The following is a 20,244-nucleotide window of genomic DNA, read 5'->3' as shown; positions in this document are numbered from 1 at the left end:
ATAAAATACCCTTACTTCCACCTCTTTCTTCAGTCATTTTATCCCACCTTGTCTTTCAAAATATATCAGGGAGGGGTGTCTCTTCACATGGATTAATGGATACATGTTTTAAACTTAGTTTTTTTTAGCAAACATAGCAAAATTGTTTTAATTTTTTTAGTTTGAAGCACATTTATTTTTTTATTTTGTACGACTCATAACAATGCCTATAACTAAAGAGGAAAAGTTTATATGTAAATATAGGATTTTTCAAAGTTGCTGCCAATTCAGTGCAGCAATTCGATACAAAATAAAAGAGACATTTTTAAGGTTTCTATGGTTTCTTTGTTTTAAAAGATAGAAAGTATACAAACACAATCATTTTAAAGATGTTGAGGATGAAGAATGGGGGACTATTAGCAACCAATGTTGTCCTTTACTCTTAATCATAGTAATTAATCATTTAACAAATGTTTTTATAGACTAAATCTAAAATCATCTTTTAATTCCACAATTAATTAAAAAAATTAATTTAAGAATTTAATAGTAAAGTCAAGGTATGTGCTTATCTAACTTTCTGCTGCGAGTTAAGAAGCCATGACACTCATTAATATTGTCTCTATTAAGGGTAAGAAGGACCCACCCCTACCCGTTCACCCAGTATGGCCCAATCATGACTGGGGCTCGAATAAGGTTAGGTTTCCTCGGGTCTAGCGTCGGGATTGGGTTCAAAAATTAGACCCGGATAATATTTAGAAGTGGGTAAAGACCAAACATGACCTGACCGACCTGATCCATGGTCATTCACTCATCATTTTTTGTATATGTCTCTATTTAATTGTTTACAAAGTAATGACAAATTTTTGGTCGAAAGTATCATTGGTTCTCTAGTTTTTTCATCATATGTACATGATTAATAATATATATATATATATATCATTTTATATCTCAAATTACATCTTCGTAATAATTAATATTAAGAAGATTTTATCTAAAATGAAGATACATTATATTTAATTGGGTCTAGGTTCGAATTTAATAACTGATCCAGTCAATATTTAGGATCAGGTTAACTTCGGGTCTAAAGTCAAATCCAAATTCGAAAAATGAGCCAACAAACATTTAAGCTCGGATAAGGAACAAATCTTAACTCGTTCAAATCCTAGTGATGCTCAGCCCTAGTCTCTGCAGTCTATCTCTTGAGATGAGACAATAATTCACAAACAATATTCTCTCTTTTCTATTGATTTCATTCTAATTAATTAAAATGATTCCATTCAATTAGATAAATAAAAAGTTATTGAGAACCACAAGAATGCATGTCTCTCTGAAAATGACAAACATTATGGATCACCACAACTTCTTTTCTCCAAATTTCCATTTTTATCTCTCTTCTCCTTACATCATTAACAACCAACACACATAATACAAACAATTACTAACAGACAAAAAACAACTTTTTCTTTGTCTTCCATGTCCTTTTCTTTTACTCTTTTTTTTTCATCCTTATTGGGTTCAATTATTTTTCACTCTATTTTTGTTTTCATTAGTGCAATTTCATTATTTTTTTCAATACTTTCCTTAACATAATAACTCCATTATCATTGCAACTTCTTTTGGTATCTCTCTATTTTAGTGTATTTTATGAGTGTTAATGAGTTAACTAACCACCACCTTGGCCATTTTTGGAGCTGGTTCAAGTTCCAATAAGATGGGATTTGTTGAAGGAAATAAAGAAACAGGAGAAAGTAGTGTTGAGGATGATAAAAGTGAAGGTACTCATCATGATTCTTTGAGCAGACAAGCTAGTGAATCTTCTGTGTATGCAACTGATCATGATGAAGAAGATGAAGATGGAAACAAGATAGAGTTGGGTCCTCAATGCACTCTTAAAGAACAACTTGAGAAAGATAAGGTTTTGTTTCTTTCATGTTAATGATTTTGTTTCTATGACAATGTACTATGATTTTGTGCTTTTTGTCTTACAACTTTCTTTTGTTGTATCCTGAAAATGTATAAAGGATGATGAGAGTCTAAGGAAATGGAAGGAACAACTTCTTGGGAGTGTGGATGTGAACAACATTGGAGGTATCTCTTTTTGTTTAGAACATAGTTACATGCTACGCAGTATCGGTTATAGCCCGCGATACGAGTTCTATGTTGTTCATCATTTTTTACATTATTAATACCAAAAAGAACATGGTATGCGATATGCAAAATTCGGTACGCAGCAAGTAGGCTAAATGAGGGAACCATGTAGTTTAAAATATAATGGTGGTAATAAGGACCATTCACCTATATATAAGATCTAATTAACAAGAACTCTAAATCATTCTATCAAGCTTTTATTAATGTTTCTGAAGATGTGAATGATTGAAAGTGAGTCTATTATCTTTTATTCATTTCTATTCATGCTAAAATATGTTAGTTTTAGATTCTATCACTGGTATTTAATTATTGCATGATATTGTTATGTAAGTTATATTTTGTGAATGAACTTAGTCATAATTTCTTTCCAGAAATTCTTGAACCTGAAGTGAAAATCACAAGTTTGTCAATAATCTCTCCAAATAGAGAAGACATAGTTCTTCCCATTCCTGAAAATGGAAAACCACAAGGCTTATGGTTTACACTTAAAGAAGGTAGTCAATACATTCTAAAATTCACATTTGAAGTGACCAATAATATTGTATCTGGCTTCAAATACACCAATACTGTTTGGAAAACTGGTGTCAAAGGTAACTTCATTAATTTGATTCTAGTTTTTGTTTTTCCAAACTTTGTCTTCTAAGTTTAAATGTACTTTTGGTCCCTCAACTTTTTCTCATGTGTGTAATTTGTCTCCCAATGTCCTCGAATTTATGCAAAGTTAGTCTTTTTGTCAACTTTTCATCCGAAAACTACGAATGTTGTGATGCGATTACGCCAGTCATACCCAAGCAGGCTATTTCCATTAGCTTTTGCATCATGGCTGACTAACGTCGCATAACTCGATAAGTTAAAGGTCTAAAAATCACCCGAAAAAAATCGGGGAACAAATTTCATACATAAAACGAAAGTTGAGGAAAGAAAAGTACAGTCAAGTCTACTTCGTAACCCGGAGCGTTCTATGACGACAAGTCTCATTTCAGTTGACAGCTCGAAAGAGATGCTTGGAACTTTCAGTCCACAGGCAGAGCCTTATACACATGAGATGCCAGAAGAAACCACACCATCTGGGTTATTTGCAAGAGGACAATATTCTGCAAGATCAAAGGTAATAATATCACTAAATACATTCTAAGCCAATGCCTTTGTCCTGCTTTTTTTTTCGTACTATCAACGGTATACCTCACCTTTTCGTAAAGAACTAATCCCTTTCAAAGTGTGTGGCTGCCCCTCCCAACAAGTGCCGCTCCTCAGCCAGTGTTCTGCTTTGAAATGAGTAAAAAACAAAAGATTTGTTCCCCTTAACATATATCTCCTAAATTTACTATAGGGTATTTGTGTGTATATCAAGAAGTACTATTGTATTTCTAATAATTATTTGATGAATTTGTGAATAAATACAAGTAATCAATGATAAAACCAATAGTGCTGTTTTTTTCCTTATGCAGTTTGTTGATGATGACAATAAATGTTACTTGGAGATCAACTATACTTTTGATATCAGAAGAGATTGGGCTTAATCATACATGGAAAGCTTCCTTCAGTTAGTCTTTTTTTTATTTAAAGTTGTATTAGATTTGTTCAACAAGTTCAAGTGTAGTACTAGATTTCAGAATATCTTTTTTATTATTGACTACATGAAATATAGAGAAAGAAGATTAATTGATAATTTTCCTAATAAAAGTTCCCTGCTTCTTTGTCCATTATGACTACTAGCTTCAATATTATATGTACTAAATGTCAGGCATACTAATTATTCTGTAAAATCTTCTTAAATGTTAATTTGTAAATTATGGTATGGGATCATCTGTTTTGAACAGTGTTTCATTTCATGTCCCAAGTCAATCAAAATGATCGAGATTTTATGTCTTAACTTAGTAGGGACTTTTTTGTAATCATCCTTCTCAAGATCCTTTAGAGGATGTTAATCATTAAAATTTACTATCAAAATCGCTAAATCAAACATAAATGAAATGTGAAAGTAGTTTAAGTATTTTTATTCAAAAAAAAAATTAAAGTTTGGTGTGTTTGATAATACAGGTAAAAAAATTACATTCTTACTATTTCATTATAAATTCCAAACAAGAAAATGGAGGTTTTTCCAACCTTCCATCATAAAATACTGAATCAGTGATATAAATTTTGCTTTTTTTATTATTCTGTCATTCTATTCAATTGACACAATTCCATTTCACATGTTTTATATCCAATGAAAGATGATAATTCATTAGTAATTTCATATTACAAAAACTATCTTCATTTGTATACTAAATTCAAATACTAATTATAGCTTATTGTACAAATAGTATGAAATAGCAGTGAAACAAACACAAACTATTGTCAATGAAGCAAGCAAGAACTTGTTACTTACTAACTGAAGTTACTTAACTTTAGTATTAATATGAGATAAAAAGCTAAGCCGTTTTGGTCTAGATGCATAAGTTGGTCTGTTTCCAACAAAAGTCACAATGGGAATCGAATAATACATGATTTGGTCTCAAAAAATATATTGGGAACTAACCCGAAAGACTATACCAACTATAAAATGTGGGTTGGTTTGGTTCTGGTTGATCGGGTCATCTAGAGTCTAGACCCGATCACCGGAGCAATCACCACCTGGAGTAAATGGACAAGGTAGTTTAATCATTGCAGTCTAAAAATACAGAGTATGCTTTTCAAATATATGCTCCATTCATTTGAGTGGTTAGGATGACCATTATAGTGATGCTGGGTTTTGTGTTCCCGAATTTATTCTGCTAATAAGATCATCAACTGACATGGTACCAAGCTCCCCGCCAAACCGAGATCTAACTGTAATTGTTTCCGTTTCAACTTCCTTCGCGCCCACGACAGCCATTAATGGAATTTTCTGCTTCTCTGCATTTCTGATGAGTTTAGGCAGGCGCTCTCCATGGCAAACTTCAGCTCGGATGCCATTTCTTTTCAGTTTTTTGGTTACATCCTTGCAGTATTCAAGCTGTGTAAAAAAACAAAAACGATTTATCTTTAATCCACTGCCAGTGTTCTCACAAAATTTGGAACAAATTACAGTCAGCTTAGTTGGGAACTAGGAAAACCCATTAATGCTAATACAGTTCAGCATGTACAGTAAACCTGAAAATAGTTTTACAATTAACTGGTAAATGCTACCCAGTGCAAATTATATCAACATTTTTTTACTACATTCCTAGATGTCAATTTTCCTCATAATCCATTCATTTGTCGTAAAGCTCGGTTTTTCTCCATTATAACAGTGAAGTCCGAAGACAATCAGAATGTAAAATCAACCAAAGTTCAAAGTAGTCATGAAAAGTTGCATTACCTGGGTGTCAGTAACAGGTAAAACTCGAGCTTGTATTGGGGAAAGCCATAATGGAAAATCGCCTGCATAATTCTCTATGAGAACACCAAAGAATCTTTCCAAGGATCCAAGCACTGCTCTATGGATCATTATAGGTCTCTTTTTCTCAGTGTTTGAGTCAACATACGTGATGTCAAAACGTTGAGGCAAATTAAAATCAACCTGTTTAAGATCAAGATCAAGACAAGTTAAGTCAAACAAAAAGGAAAATAACAAGCACAATATTTCATTCAAAAATAAATAACCAATATAAGATTCTTTGGAAATTTGTAATTAATTAATATCAGCAACAAATAGCATAGCCACAACACAACCCGTGACAATCTTAAGAGTTTTAGGACAAAGCTTATTATTCTCAACAACTAACTCCCCCCCTAAAACAAGGTTCTTTGGGATTAAAGCATGTATAATGCACATGCCCACTATACCATGAAATGAGTGGGCAGCAAAGATTTAAATCAAGACCATTAGATGATAGAGGCTCTAATACATAGTTCATAAGTCCAAATAAAGCTAAATACAAGCTCTTCCGAGTGGGGTCACGTTAAGGACCAACTTTTCTAATATATGAAGTTATTAGGTGAAGGCAAATTATATTTGAAAAAAGTATAGTTGGGAATTGCCTGTATTGTTGAACACTGCCACTTCCTACCAAGAGCATCTTCAATCTTTAGATCAATCTTTGGCCCGTAAAAGGCACCTCCTCCTTCATCAATTTGATAGGTCCAACCTTTATCATCTAAAGCATCCTTTAAAGCAGAGGTGGCTTTTTCCCATATATCATCATCTCCAACAGCTTTTTCTGGCCTTGTAGATAAATTTACTTCATACTTGTCAAAACCAAATTTTAGCAATATTTCTTCGGTAAGATCTAGGACACCCCTGATCTCATCTTTAATCTGGTCATCTAAACAAAATATGTGTGCATCATCCTGTAAAAAAGATATTGAAGTCAAACAAGAATCAGCTTATCCACATGCAATTTGCAAAAACAAATTAGAAAAACCAAATGCAGCAACTTCTGCAAGGCTATTACTACATTTCACATTAAGATATCACATGCAACAGATTTAAAAAGAAAACAGTTTACAAAGAGGAGACCACTACATTAGGCTTCCACAACCATGGGCTTGGGGATAGTATGTCTACACAAGTCGAATTTACGATAAACTGGATCGTCCTTGTCTATAATCTTTTCACAAGACAATGAGCTAGGTATAAGATCAAACCTGGGTGAAACCTCTAACACGGAAAAGGCCATGTAAACTTCCAGACAGTTCGTATCGGTAAACAGTCCCCAATTCTGCTACCCTAATAGGAAAATCCCGATAGGAATGAAGCTTCCTTTTGTATAGCAAAATATGATAAGGACAATTCATTGGTCGAAGCTGATAAAGCTCATCTTCAATGCTCATTTGATCATACATATTCTCCTTGTAGAAGTCCAGATGACCACTGATCTTCCAAAGATCAGCTTTTGCCACATGTGGTGTGTATAGAAGATCATACCCATGCTCCATGTGAATTTTTTTCCACAAATCTTCAATTATGTGTCGCACAATAGCACCCTTTGGGTGCCAGAAAACTAAACCCCCACCGGCATCATCCTGCATAAGTATAACAGTCCAATACATTACATACAAGACATCATGAAAAAATCGTAATTGACCCACAAAATTAGGATTAATAAAAAGAAATCCATTTACCAAAAAGAAATCCCAACTTCTCTGATCCATCAATTAAAATATGAAAGAGGACAGCAAAATCAAATTGTACAGAAGAAAAACAGTACTCTTAATTGTACCTGTATCGAAAACAAATCAAGATCTTGCCCTAGGCGCCTATGATCCCGACGCTTAGCTTCCTCTTTGAAGTGAAGGTAAGCTTTCAACTGCTCTTCATTCTCCCATGCAGTACCATATATCCTTTGCAACATTGGTTTCCTTTCATCTCCTCTCCAGTAAGCACCAGCTACAGATTCAAGTTCAACTGCTTTCTTGTTAATATTTCCAGTAGATTCAACATGAGGCCCAGCACAAAGGTCCCACCACTCCTCGCCTTCAAAGAAAAATGAATATAAGGTGGGATAAAAAAAATAGATCGAATTTCTTGGGCGATAACTTTTTTCAATGCAATTTGAAACCTGCTAAGGCAATTCATAACACTTGTAATTCTCTCTTCATCTTTCCCGGCCTAAAACGCTCAACTCAACAATAATGTTTATGGGCTGGCCCTGTATTAGTACATCCATAAGGCATCCCTTCTCTCTTTATAGTCTCAACAAAATGACTAGTATAAAAACCCACATAGATAGAGATAATGATCATGAAGTTAATGCACCAATCAGCAATTGTTCTCTACAAACTCTCTCCCCTCTCTAACCTTGAACGTGTTGGAATTTAACTGGTGAAAAGAGCTATAAGACTACCAATATGATAAATTGTGATGGGTTCTTCTTTAATGCTTTCCAAAATCTCCATCTTGTATGGTTCATTCAAAGCCGTTATTCTTCTAAGAGCTTCATCTCTTGAAACTTCTTCTCTTACAAGGGGTAAATTTCTGCTAATAATTCGGTCCTACAGAAAAAGTACGAAATAAATAATCATGTTACCCGAACAAATAGCCTAATGAATAATTTACTAAGCAAGTAATCATAAATACAACAATTCCGACATAAAATTTAAAGGAATTTAGATCTAATGGACTAACTCAACGTACCATCTCTTTCTTGACTCTCTTCAAATCCTTATCAGTCAAAGCCTCGATATCAAAGTCATAGTAAAACCCATTTTCTATCCAAGGTCCAATTGTGACTTTTGCATCAGGGTAAAGTTTTTGAACAGCCATTGCCATCACATGCGCACACTGCATGCCTGCATCATATTAGTGAAACTAGACAGACAAAAGCATTCAATAACCAGTGCATCTACGTTATGAAAGAAACAAAAAAAAATTAAGAAAAGGAAACATCAGTTAGTATTCACTCCACAGCATAGCTAACAAGAAAAGGAGACACTTGTTCTGTATTACGAATACTATAATCAACCCTACATTAATGGTTGGCACTCTTTGCCAACAATGCATCAAATTTTACACAAGCTTATTAAAAACGGCATTCTGAATTTCTCATCAAAACTGAAAGCTGAGGAATACATGACGCTTTTAACTCCAGTAAAAAAAAAATTTGAATTAAACATTAAAAAAAGGAAAATAAATAAATTATTATATGATTAAATAAACATGTAATGAGATGGGAAAAGATACAACACTACATCACAATACATTTTCGCATCCATCAAGTTGCCACAACATGTCTTACTCTTCTTTTCCCCAAAGAGAACTAAAAAGTATCTTATCTTACATGCATTTTTTCTCTGGCTACGACCCCTCGTGGCCTTGCCAAGGCAGGATGCTGGCCCGGCCCCATCATATTACAACAACAATCAAACCTTTATTCTACTATAATGCTCTATCATAAATTATGTTCATTAACAAAGCATTGATCTCTAAATCTTTCTTTAAAGTTGAACTACATCAACACAATGCTCACATTCTAACCCTTAGTCCCTCTCCCTAAGCTCCAAAACAACACGTGCACTGAACCAAACACCCTTTTCTTATACAGTTCAGCTAAAACACATGACTATAATCTGATCAAACACAAACAAAGCAGTACGAAAAGACAAACTATTCAAAGCCCCCATCACAGGAATTCAAATAAGAGTAATACCAGTTTAACATTTTTTTCTAATACACTCTCCTGAAAAAACTCTTTTTAAAATCGATGTAGGGCACACCAAACCACATACATCTTATACAACAATTTTGTACATCAAAACTTGACAACTTCCATAACAAAAGGAGGTCTCCACAATTTCTCTTTCTTGTCACTTCACTCTTTCTTTTTCCAAAAAGGGAAAGTCTCAAGTCTTAATATAAGATGTCAGTACACAAAGCATTTCTAATCACATATTTTCCATCTTGCTTAGTGAATCTCATATGAGGATGAGCTTAGCGCAACGGTAAGGTTGTTGCTTAGTGACCATGAGCTCACGATTTCAAATCTCGAAAACAATCTCTCCGCTTGTGAGATAAGACTGCAGACATCTATCCGCCCAGACCCCACTAGGTGGAAGCCTCGTGCACTAGGCCACCCTTTTGTAGCCTACCCCATCTAATAGGATAAAAAGCTTGGTTGTTGTTGTTGTTGCGACTTAGTGGGTCCCATATGAGTTAAAAGAAACATGTTAATAATAGTGTGTTTCTAATTTCTAATCTCATTGTTTCGTTCTGAGTGTGTTCAGTAACACCACACACTACCTATATAAGCTAGTCAACTAATTTATTGACAAAAAAATAAGCAATAAAATAAATTATTTTAATAAGTTACGAGCTTATAAGCCAGTATTCGATAAGTTTCAGCTCAGACTTAAGTTATTTTTACTAACTTATAAGCTAATTTTGAGAAACAACTTTCGATTGAATAATGAATTATATTGAGAGCTTTGAACTTGAGATTATAAGTTGAAATTGAAGCATTTGCATTACCGTATGGCGGATTCTGAGAAGCGTATCCGATGATTGGTTAGTTGGGAGAACAATTTTGTGGTTGGTTTGGTCGTGGTGGATGGAAACGGCGGCGGAAGCGGTGGTGGCGGTGGCGGTGATAGAGGGACATATTGTGTTGGTGCGGTGGAGAAAGAGAGGGTGAAGTGGAGTATAGAAGGAATGAAAACGTCGTCGTGTTAGGAAAGTAGCGGTTATTGTAGTTGATGAGAATGAGAGTGGTTGTTTAAGGAAAGGAATAGAAGAAGAAGAAGAAGAAGAAGATATGAAGGTGGTGGCCATGAGTAACTAACTTCTCCTCCACTCTCATCCATAATATATCTCTTATTTTTTCATTTCCGGGGAAAAGATATTTAGATCGACAACTTAAAGATTTTTTACACTGTTATTACATTATTTACCATTGAATTTTAGTTATTATTGACTTTTAAATAAAAAATATTGCAAATGAATGGTGGATAATACATTGACTGTATATAAATCTTTATATTGTCAGTGCATACATTTTACACTCTTTATTTCCATATATTTATTTCATAACATTACAAGCTCCTAAAATATTCCAAATCAATCCTTCAACATATTCATTTTCTTATTTTACTCCATAAAATATCAACATATTAATAGAGAAAAAGTGTATAAATTAAATATATTAATATTTATTTTTAATGATATCTTAAGTAAAAGTAATATAAATAAATGGTAGATGATGTATTGAATGTGTATGAATCTTTACATTATTATACATATATTATAATTTATATATGATTACATTATCAATGTATCATATATTATATATTATTGATATTTAATTATTATTAGTGACTTTTAAGTATAAGTAATACAAATGATTTGTTAATAATGTATTATTTATATATAAGTTTTTATACTCACGATACATATGATATGTTTATTTTAATTAATTGAAAAAGTGCTAATAAATTAATTAAGGTAAGGTAAGGTCCATGAATCAAATACCATGTAACTATTCGACTATGTAATTGAGGGAACATATTTTTTTTTTGGAACAAGATAACTTTATTACCAAAACAATAAGTACAACCAATCAATAGATCCAGGTAAAATTAAAACTAGGAGGCTAAACTAAGAACAAGGATCATCTAGGATCAAGGTTAGTATAATACAAATTCAATTTAGCACTGGGAATAGTCCTTGTATAAATGATGTCAACAATGTTAGGACCAAGTTGGTCAGTAATATGACGTCCCTAGAAGATGCATAGATTCCTCAAATTCCATATTTCATACATAGTCTCGGTAATAGCACACTTCAACATCCTACTTTTATTGCTCTTACCTTTAGTCTCACAGATAATCCAAGTCATTTCTTCCACCCAGCTTCTAGGAGTATGGTTTTGTTTCAGCCATTTGAGGATATAAGTCCAAATTGTTGAAGAGACAGGACAAAGGAAGAATAGATGATCTGTTGTCTCTTCATGATCACAGAAAATGCATTTTCCATCAGTGTGAATTCTGAATTTGCGTAATCTGGTTTTTGTGGGTAGTCTTTGTTGACAACCAAGCCGGAGTGTAAACTGGGCTCGTGGTCTAACCAAGTTATCATAGAAAAGTTTACTCCAAGGGACTCTTTGTTTTTGGCCTCTAAGTTCCATGTATATGCTTTTTGTGCTGAAAGCTGATTGTGTCCAGTATTGCTTGGGTAGAGTTCTGCACTTCATGATAGCTTTCAGTATCCAGGAGTCATTTACGCTCGGTTGGTACTCATCATTGCTAGTGCCTTTGATATAATATGTGTGGATCCATCTTACCCATAGTTTGTCAGGTTTAGAAGCTAGGTTCCAAAGGAGTTTAGCCATGGTGGCCCTGTTCCATTCCACTAGAGCTGTGATACCTAAGCCTCCAGCCTACTTCGGGTTACACACATGGTCCCAAGCCACTGGAGCCTTTTTGTTGTTATCTTCCTTACCACCCCATGGGAAGGTTCTGCACTTGGTTTCAATATGATGTAAGATCTTTTTTGGTAAAGGAAACACTTGCATCCAATAATTTGTGATAGATAACATAACACTTCTGATAAGCTGAAGCCTACCAACATAGCTTAGTAACCTAGTACTCCAATGCCTCAGTCTCAAGGTGATCTTTTCAATCAAGGGAGAGCATTGATTAATAGTGAGTTTCTTGCTGTCTAAAAGGACACCAAGGTACTTGAAAGGTAATGAGCCTCTGTTGAAACCAATGGAAGCTTGTATGGTCGCTTGTGTTAGGACATCCAAAGTAGACTTTACATTTAGCCGGGCTTGCTTGCAAACCAATGCACTTTGAGAATTTTGTGAACTTATTCATATTAGAGAAACAAAAATAGGGTCACCTCTGCAAAATAACAAAAGATCATCTACAAAACAGAGATTTGTGATATTCAAGAGTTCACATTTATGATGGTAATGAAGTTATGGTCTTTTTTTAGTTCTTAAAGAATCCTATGCAAGTATTCTATGACTACTACAAATAGGAGGGGTGATATGGGATACCCCCCTTTTGCCTAGAGAATAATTGTAGGAGTGCCATTGACAGAGTACCTGTAAGAAACAGTGTTAACACAGAGCATGGTCCATCTCACAAAATGACGAGGAAAACCCAATTCAATCATAATACTCTCAAGAGCATCCCATTCCAGGGTATCGTAAGTTTTTTGGATGTCCATTTGGATCATACATCTAGGGGAGATACCCTTTCTGCCATATCCTCTAACCAGTTCCTAGGCTAAAAGAATGTTGTCATGGATGACCTTTCCTGGAATGAAGGCAGATTGACTATCATCCACTAGATACCCAATCACTTGGGCTAGTCTTCGAGTTAGAATCATGGAGATAATTTTGTAGATGGTTGTGCAACATGAGATGAGTCTCATATCCTTCATGGTATTTGCCTCATTATGCTTTGGTAACAGAGTCACTAGGAAACACATTTTTTGTCCTACATTATATGTCACTTTATGTACTATGACTTGTGATTGGCTAAAAAATATGTTTAATTTAAAATTTAAATTATTAAGATTTTTCTAACTAATCAGAACTCATGATAACTATTGTAAGACAAAAAATGTGGTGATGGTTGAAAGTGTTCCACCGTGTCGAGACAAGGCAGAGATTTATTAAAATGGTTTATATTTGGATTTTATCCACCAAATGCAAAACATAGATAAAGTTACGTTTCTCAAAGTCACTTTTAAACCCTCAAATCATGTTTGAAAATGCAAAAGCAAAATTCTCCACCAAACAAATTAATTTTTTTTAGAAAATCACTTCCTAAAGCATGAAAAAAATTTGATAAAGGAAATTTTTCAAAAACACTCCCTATAGTGCCAGGGAGAGAGTTTATATGGTGCTGCGTTTTTCCCTGCAAGTGTATAAAAAACCAAAAAAATACCATTTTATTTTTATGTGTATTGAATCGAGTCATATCGCAAGTTCGTGGTAGATTTGGGTACCGATTGATTGTATCGCAAGTTACCAATTGACATTTTTTATTTAAGGATGTTGATGGTTCTCATGTTGTATGGCTTCCACGAGACTCGCTCATCATGTCACAACAACCAAATGTTAATCTCACCAAATGGAGCCAGCTACTCGCTCGTGAAACTGCATTTCTAAGAAATTGAACTCATGAAGCTTCTATGTGAATGCCTAATGCAAATCTTAAGTGAGCATTGCTCAATTGCACTCTAAGTGGTGATAGAGTTTCGGAGATATGTTTGAATTTGTGACCTCTTAGTACTGACTTTAGGACTTAATCACCTCTAGTGACCATTGGTTGCACCCTTTAGGTCGCTAGAACTAATTAAGTCCTGCCAAAACTTCACTACTTTTCATTGTATAGATTATATATTGCAAAATGGAGAATCATTTAGGATGCAGTTTCTTTTGCATAAATTTATATGTTTATTACTTTATATTTCTCATTTCAGCACCAAACTGAGAAAATGGTTTACAAATATATTCAACCAAAAGTGCAAATCTTTGCTTTAATACATTAAATGTTGACTTTTAATTTATTTAATATATTAGTATTCATTTCAAAACTAATTGGTAATGAGAAAAGAAGCTCAATATGTATATGATTCATGAGACAACAAAATAGACAATATGAGAAACACTATGCACTTTTGGGTTCCTAAGCAAAACAAATATTCAAATAGTGAGATTCTCTTCTTTGTTTGTCCATTTTATCTCATCTCACCTTCAATTTTTTTAACTGAAACTTAGATGTTTAAGTAATGACTCTTAGACAAATCACTAAGAGATACAAATGTGTTCTAGTGGAGGCTGCACCAGTTCTTCGGCAAAATTATTACAGGATCCAGAACTAATAGTCTCAACCATATCCTCGTCATTGATTTTAAATAAACTTATTTAATTTTAAGTCATTTATGCGTCATCAATAGTGAGGATTTAGTTGGGACTATCGGTCCTGGACCATGTAATAATTTCACCAATCCTCGAGTGACCACCAACCACAATCAAATTACATGTACAAGAGATACAAATTTATAACTATTGAGCTGATTGTGCTCCATTTTTGTGCCTTGAAAAATAAATATATTGCAATGACTATACACTTTCCACAAGAGAAAATAATGCAAAAGGCTAATCAGAGATCAAACCACTAATACCCTTGCTCAGAGAAATGCCATTAGGAAATGACCTGTGTATTCTTGGTTTGGAAACAATGTCTTTTCCAATTGAAGAATCAAGACCAACTTTCTTTGATATTATGGGTGAGTTCTCAACTGTGTCTGTTGTTTCAGAAAACAATTGCAGCCCCTGAAATGTATCAACATAAGTCACATGTGACTGAAGTTTGAGAACAACTTGGATTTTAAAAAACATCAGATGAAGTTGACACACCTTGAACTTCTCCACAAATGTAATTGTTGATTGGTTTGTGGGTTCTGCTATATCCTGTTAAATCACTCATAAAAACAATACTCAGTATTTACATCAAACCCAGAATTAAATAAACTTTTTTCGGTACTACCCAGAATTGCATAAACTTTTTGGTAAGGAACTAATCCCTTCCGGGGTGTGTGGCTACCCCTCCTAATAATTGTTGCTCCCAGGAATCAAACCCAGAATTACATAAACTGAAAAAGGAACTTCGGTAACCCAGATAAAAATTACAGCAACTAGGCCAGCCTCTTGAGGGGGATATTTTCTCACTATTCTCACATAATTCTTGCCTACCTCTCTCCATTTTCTCCTCACATTTATCCCATCTCGGCACTATCAAAATGTCAACCTCGCTTAGACTCCGACGCTGCCACATGAAAACCTGTTATGCACAAATTTACCTCAACTCTCCTCCACTCGTGTGGGTCTTGAGCCACTAATTTTCTCCATTTCTGCTCGGATACTAGCAATAGGAGGGTATTTATAGTTTCTCTATAATCTACAGTATTCTTATTCAAAATGAAGATGAATTTCAGCATGGATACTAACTAGTGAGTGATAGCCGCATCCCGTTTCCAGACCATTTACATAATCGACTACATGATAAATGGAGGAAAACACATACGAAGATGAAATATCTGACCTTTAAAAAGTTAACATTTGGACCATCATTAAATCCGTCAGCAACTTGGCATAAATACCAGAGACCTGAGTTAGTTTTGTCCTGCAAGATATTTGTTTCGAACGAAAAACTACTGAAATGAATATACAAAAATTTAAGAACAAACTCTAAGTGAAACCCATCTATGCAAAGTTAAATTTATAACCTGTTTGCCTTCAACAAGCTGGAGCTTTCCTTCCTATCAGGTTATTCGACAAATTCAAGTTAAGACATCGGCAAGGAGATAATTCTAGTTGTATGCTTAAACAAAAGAGAAGAGAAAGCTAAAGCCACAAGCAACCAAAGAAATCATGAAGTTTTGCAATTTACCACTCCAGCTATCATTTTATGGATACGATCAACATCACACACAATCTGAGAAAGGTTTGACTTCACATCATTCACCTGTACAAAGCAATTTTAAATGCATGTGAACAATGTAAATAAATTTTTACCAAAGGACCTAATTCTTAACAGACTGCAAAACTAGTCCAGAACAGATGCTACATTATGAAGGACCGAGTAAGGTTCAAGTTGAACAACACCAAACAATTAAAACAAATTTTACTTTTCTTTCAACGAGGCAACTCACTCTTAGAAATATAAAACCATTCTTACGATTTCACCTAATAGCTTAAGCTTTGTAGTTTGTACATAGTTGGTCTAAGACATGGTATGAAGCTTCTAAGACCAGGTCGTAAAGAGCTTAATCATTACGTTTACCACCATCTGTTTTCATAATTTAGTTAAACTTCAGCATACCCTAAAGAGGGTCAGTGCATTGTCGACACTTCATAACAAGAGTTCAAGAGGATGTGCTAGAAATAGAAAACCGTAATCCGTCCTTCACCTACTAGCTTCACTTTCTAGGAGAGTTGTTATTTGGCACACACCGATGGATAAGTGGCTACAAAGTAACTGATCAAATCTATTAGACTTGACTCTTAACGTTTGATCGAGCCAAGAAAATCAACCTAGAATGGTTATATAATCCTATTTTATATTGTGATCCTTATTGTCTAATTACAATACTATCATTATATAAGACTTTCAAAAAAATAACCTCTCTTACATCGTCTGATATAAGATGGGCTAACTCATTATGTTCTTCCAGCTTCGAGTCAAGACCTTCCAGCCTCTTTGTTAGATGCCTTTTAGTTGACTGTGCCAATTGATAGAATAAACAATTTCAGCGAAAACCCAAAGAGGATAGATGTTTAAATAGTAGAAAATGGATGCCAACACATGCTACCACTTACTGCCAATGTTTCATGTACATTCTCTAATTGCTTTGACACAGTCTGAACAGCATTAGACATATTCTGCTTAGTCACATACATCACATCGGAAAACGACAATCCCTACATGGCAACGGAAATAATCTGTTAATCAGCATCACCTAACCATATACTAACTCCAGCTCAAATACATGTGTTCAGAAAGAGTGATAGGGTTGTAGTTTTACCTTCCACCACATGTAACAATATCCCATAGCCCCAATTGCAGCAGCAGGTAGCAAGTAAGAAGAAAATCCTATGAGAAAAGTGTTAACATCAACATTTTTGTATTGTTAAGAGGGTGAGCTTCTGCAACGGTAAGGTTGTTGCTTAGTGACAATGAGGTCATAGGCTCAAATCCTGGAAACAACCTCTCCGCTTGCGAGAGCTAAGGCTGTGTACATCTACTCTCCCCAGACCCCACTAAGTGAGAGTCTCGTGCACTGGGCCATCCTTTTTAACATATTTGTATTGTTAACAAGAAAAATATCAAATCTGGTATAAAATCTCTTAACAACTGGAAATAAAAGTTTCATGAACAGACAGTGAAAGTACCAAACCAGAACATACACAGTATCCAAAAACCTTATCAACATTGTAACAAATGAATGCATCTTCGGATATCATCAATGAAATGAAAATATGAAAAAGAAGTGCATTAGTCTCAAAGGGGCCAAGAGGGTCATGGAACTATTATCACTAAAATAGGAATCAATCAGCCAAATAATTAACTCGAAATCTGAATAAGCATTCAACCTAAGTGCTATTACGAACTTATAAATCTGAGTGTTGCAGTTTTCTTTCTGAAAGAACACATGCATTTCACCTGTAGATCAAGTGGCATCATCAATAAAAGAAATCCTTAAATCTATGAAACAAGGTAGAAAACCAGATCAAAACTCAAAATACTTTTTGGCATAAACCCAACTGTTAAGAGATGTTTTAGTTAAGTCTAGGTGTATTATATTCTATAACATTTGGAAGGTAAAGTGGTAAACCTATCAAAACCCAAGTTTGTAGGAGAATTTGCAATAAAATTCAATCCACATACCATTATTAGAGTCACCATTGAAGATAGTCACAGGCTTGGATAATGTCAACTCCCTAATCTCTTGTGCTAACTGCTGAATCTGAAGTTAAAGATATCAAATAAAAAAAATTGTGTGAAGACATATCTCAACTAATAAGTATTTACAATTTCACAGTAGTCAAATCAATACTTAATGATTGAATGATAGGACCACATATCATTTCTTATCTTGGTTCTTACTAGAATAACCGAACTGAGTTAGCTCGTTAAAGGAGAGTTGTCAAAGTTATTATAAATGGTTCTTCACTTGACACCCGCCCTTCATGCCCAAGATGGCATCAAAAGCATGGAGTTTGTAGGATTGGAGATTTATAGGTAACTTAATATAAAGATAGAGTACTCCAACCGAAAAGCTAGCTAACGGGAGAAGGATTGTCCAAGTCTTCCTATTGTTCTTTTCACATATTCAACCAATGTGATATTTAACACTTAACAATTCTGTATTTTCTTTGTTTTCAGGTCCTTCTTTTCAACGAATAAAATCTAGGTCGGGCTGATCTACTGAGTTATAACTAGCTGTTCAAGTTCGACAAATGTATAACAGAAATGGAATGGAATAAAATAAAGTTCATGATATGCACCAAGCTTCTTGCCTAATACTTAGAGCATTCTGCTATTGATTAAAATTATAGAAACAATTACTTATCACCCATTCCCTACGAGGAGTGTGTTTTATAACACACAATATCTTATAAACTAGTCAACTAGCTTATTTCATAAAAAAATAAACACCCGATTTATATTTGATAAAGGGGCTTAGCTACAATCTTACAAGCCCGAAGGATCTTCGGATTTCAAAAACCTCTTGTAACCATTCTTTTCGATTATAAACGACGAATCGTACTTGATAAACTACTTGAGGTAGTTTGGATTATCAGCTAATTTTCTTATCAAGGTATTGTAAAAAAAACTCGCAATTTATCAGCTAGTTATGCCAAATAGATCCAAATTCTAAATACCTATTACAAATGATTAAAGTTATCAATACTTAAAAATCACCAGAACATTAAAAAACACAAGACAAATTAAAAAAAAAAAAAAAACCTGTGCAGTAAGAAGTGCAGAATTATATCCACCAGGTAAAATCTGAACATCATCAACACCCTTGAGAACTTCTTGAAGCTTTGCAACCACATCAGATAATTGCCCACTTCTTAAAATCACAGAACCAGTTAAACCTAAGAATCAAAATCAAAACTTTATAACTATTATATCATGATTGATGAAGAAATTGAAAGAGGGAATGAGAATGGTACCAGCTCCAACAAGGATGAGAACCTTGGAGGTTTGAACACCAGTTTGTAGTGCCATGGTTCTTTGATTCTTCACCGTTTTGACTCAGACCGAGTTAATTGCAACAATTGACTTTTCACGTTTATTATCGAAGGGTGACTTAGGAAGAAAAGAGAGTGGGAAGAGAGGAAAATTGTTCGGTCCCACACAAAGTGTAATTTTTTTTGTTCGACTTAGGGATGACAATGAGTCTGACTGGGTCGGGTAATATATTACCAGGATCTGCTTCGTTGTATTATTTTTTGGACTCATATTTGACCTAGATTTGTGTTGATACTCATTGGGTATGCTACTTATAGGTCTATGAGTATCCAACAGATTAGCAGATACTCACAAAATTAAAAATATTAAAAAGTAATTGTAAGTAATTTATGTAATTATGTGTTTATTTCCTATAATCTTATATATTATTTAGGAAATTAACAATAGAAAAATTCTAAAACATAATTTAAACTTTTAAAAACAATTTAAATTGACTATTAAATAACTCATTTTACACAATCAAACATTAAAAAACGAAGTGACTACTTCAATAATATGATGTAAAGTTAATTTAGTAAGAACTGTTTAATCAACATAATATTAGATTACTCATATTAATTAACAATATAATATCACATCAAATTCCAAAATAATATAATATCATTGTTTAACAACATAATAATCACAATTATGAATTAGTATAATAATACAATTACGGATTAATAATATAACATTACAATTATAATTAATTAATATAATGTTGTAATTATGATGTTATATATACTAGCGAGTTGAGATGCACTGTCGTGCCTGACAACCCGCTTTTCTATCTTTTGTAATGTATAGTTTGTATTTTATAAATTCAAATATAATTTTTTGCGCTAAATTTACGGTTGAATTTATTCAATTATTCTAATATTCAATTTTTTAAATACAATTTTAAAATAATAAGATAATAAG

The 20,244-nt window shown here is 33.9% G+C and overlaps 4 protein-coding genes across 5 annotated transcripts; 1 reads left to right on the top strand and 3 right to left on the bottom strand.

Annotated features, from left to right (window-relative positions):
* LOC109358126 (rho GDP-dissociation inhibitor 1-like) lies at positions 1,547-3,686 on the top strand. Its single transcript, XM_019602202.1, has 5 exons — positions 1,547-1,894; positions 2,001-2,067; positions 2,499-2,717; positions 3,111-3,235; positions 3,576-3,686. The coding sequence occupies exons 1-5, from the start codon at positions 1,691-1,693 to the stop codon at positions 3,645-3,647; spliced, it is 687 nt and encodes a 228-aa protein (XP_019457747.1). The 5' UTR covers positions 1,547-1,690; the 3' UTR covers positions 3,648-3,686.
* On the bottom strand, positions 4,555-10,336 carry LOC109358056 (threonine--tRNA ligase, chloroplastic/mitochondrial 2). The gene is made up of 8 exons (XM_019602123.1): positions 10,037-10,336; positions 8,207-8,353; positions 7,917-8,064; positions 7,293-7,546; positions 6,718-7,095; positions 6,112-6,420; positions 5,450-5,650; positions 4,555-5,104 (listed from the first exon to the last, which is right to left on the bottom strand). Exons 1-8 carry the CDS (start codon positions 10,334-10,336, stop codon positions 4,844-4,846), a joined length of 1,998 nt encoding a protein of 665 aa, XP_019457668.1. The 3' UTR covers positions 4,555-4,843.
* Positions 11,283-11,891, bottom strand: LOC109358055. Its single transcript, XM_019602122.1, has one exon. It carries the CDS (start codon positions 11,889-11,891, stop codon positions 11,283-11,285), a length of 609 nt encoding a protein of 202 aa, XP_019457667.1.
* On the bottom strand, positions 14,301-19,393 carry LOC109358488. 2 transcript variants are annotated; one of them, XR_002108970.1, is made up of 12 exons: positions 19,266-19,393; positions 19,054-19,187; positions 17,971-18,049; positions 17,108-17,175; positions 16,902-17,003; positions 16,715-16,804; positions 15,973-16,047; positions 15,809-15,841; positions 15,625-15,705; positions 14,940-14,993; positions 14,477-14,855; positions 14,301-14,427 (listed from the first exon to the last, which is right to left on the bottom strand). XR_002108970.1 is itself a non-coding variant. In XM_019602744.1 (11 exons), exons 1-11 carry the CDS (start codon positions 19,318-19,320, stop codon positions 14,679-14,681), a joined length of 948 nt encoding a protein of 315 aa, XP_019458289.1. In that variant the 5' UTR covers positions 19,321-19,393; the 3' UTR covers positions 14,301-14,678. The 2 variants fall into 2 exon arrangements, 1 of the variants encoding a protein (XP_019458289.1); XM_019602744.1 differs by having other exon boundaries at positions 14,301-14,855.

Source organism: Lupinus angustifolius, chromosome LG10, assembly GCF_001865875.1.
Source record: "Lupinus angustifolius cultivar Tanjil chromosome LG10, LupAngTanjil_v1.0, whole genome shotgun sequence".
Classification (NCBI taxonomy): domain Eukaryota; kingdom Viridiplantae; phylum Streptophyta; class Magnoliopsida; order Fabales; family Fabaceae; genus Lupinus; species Lupinus angustifolius.
Note: the sequence above shows the minus strand (reverse complement) of the source record. Positions and strands in the feature narration are given on the sequence as shown.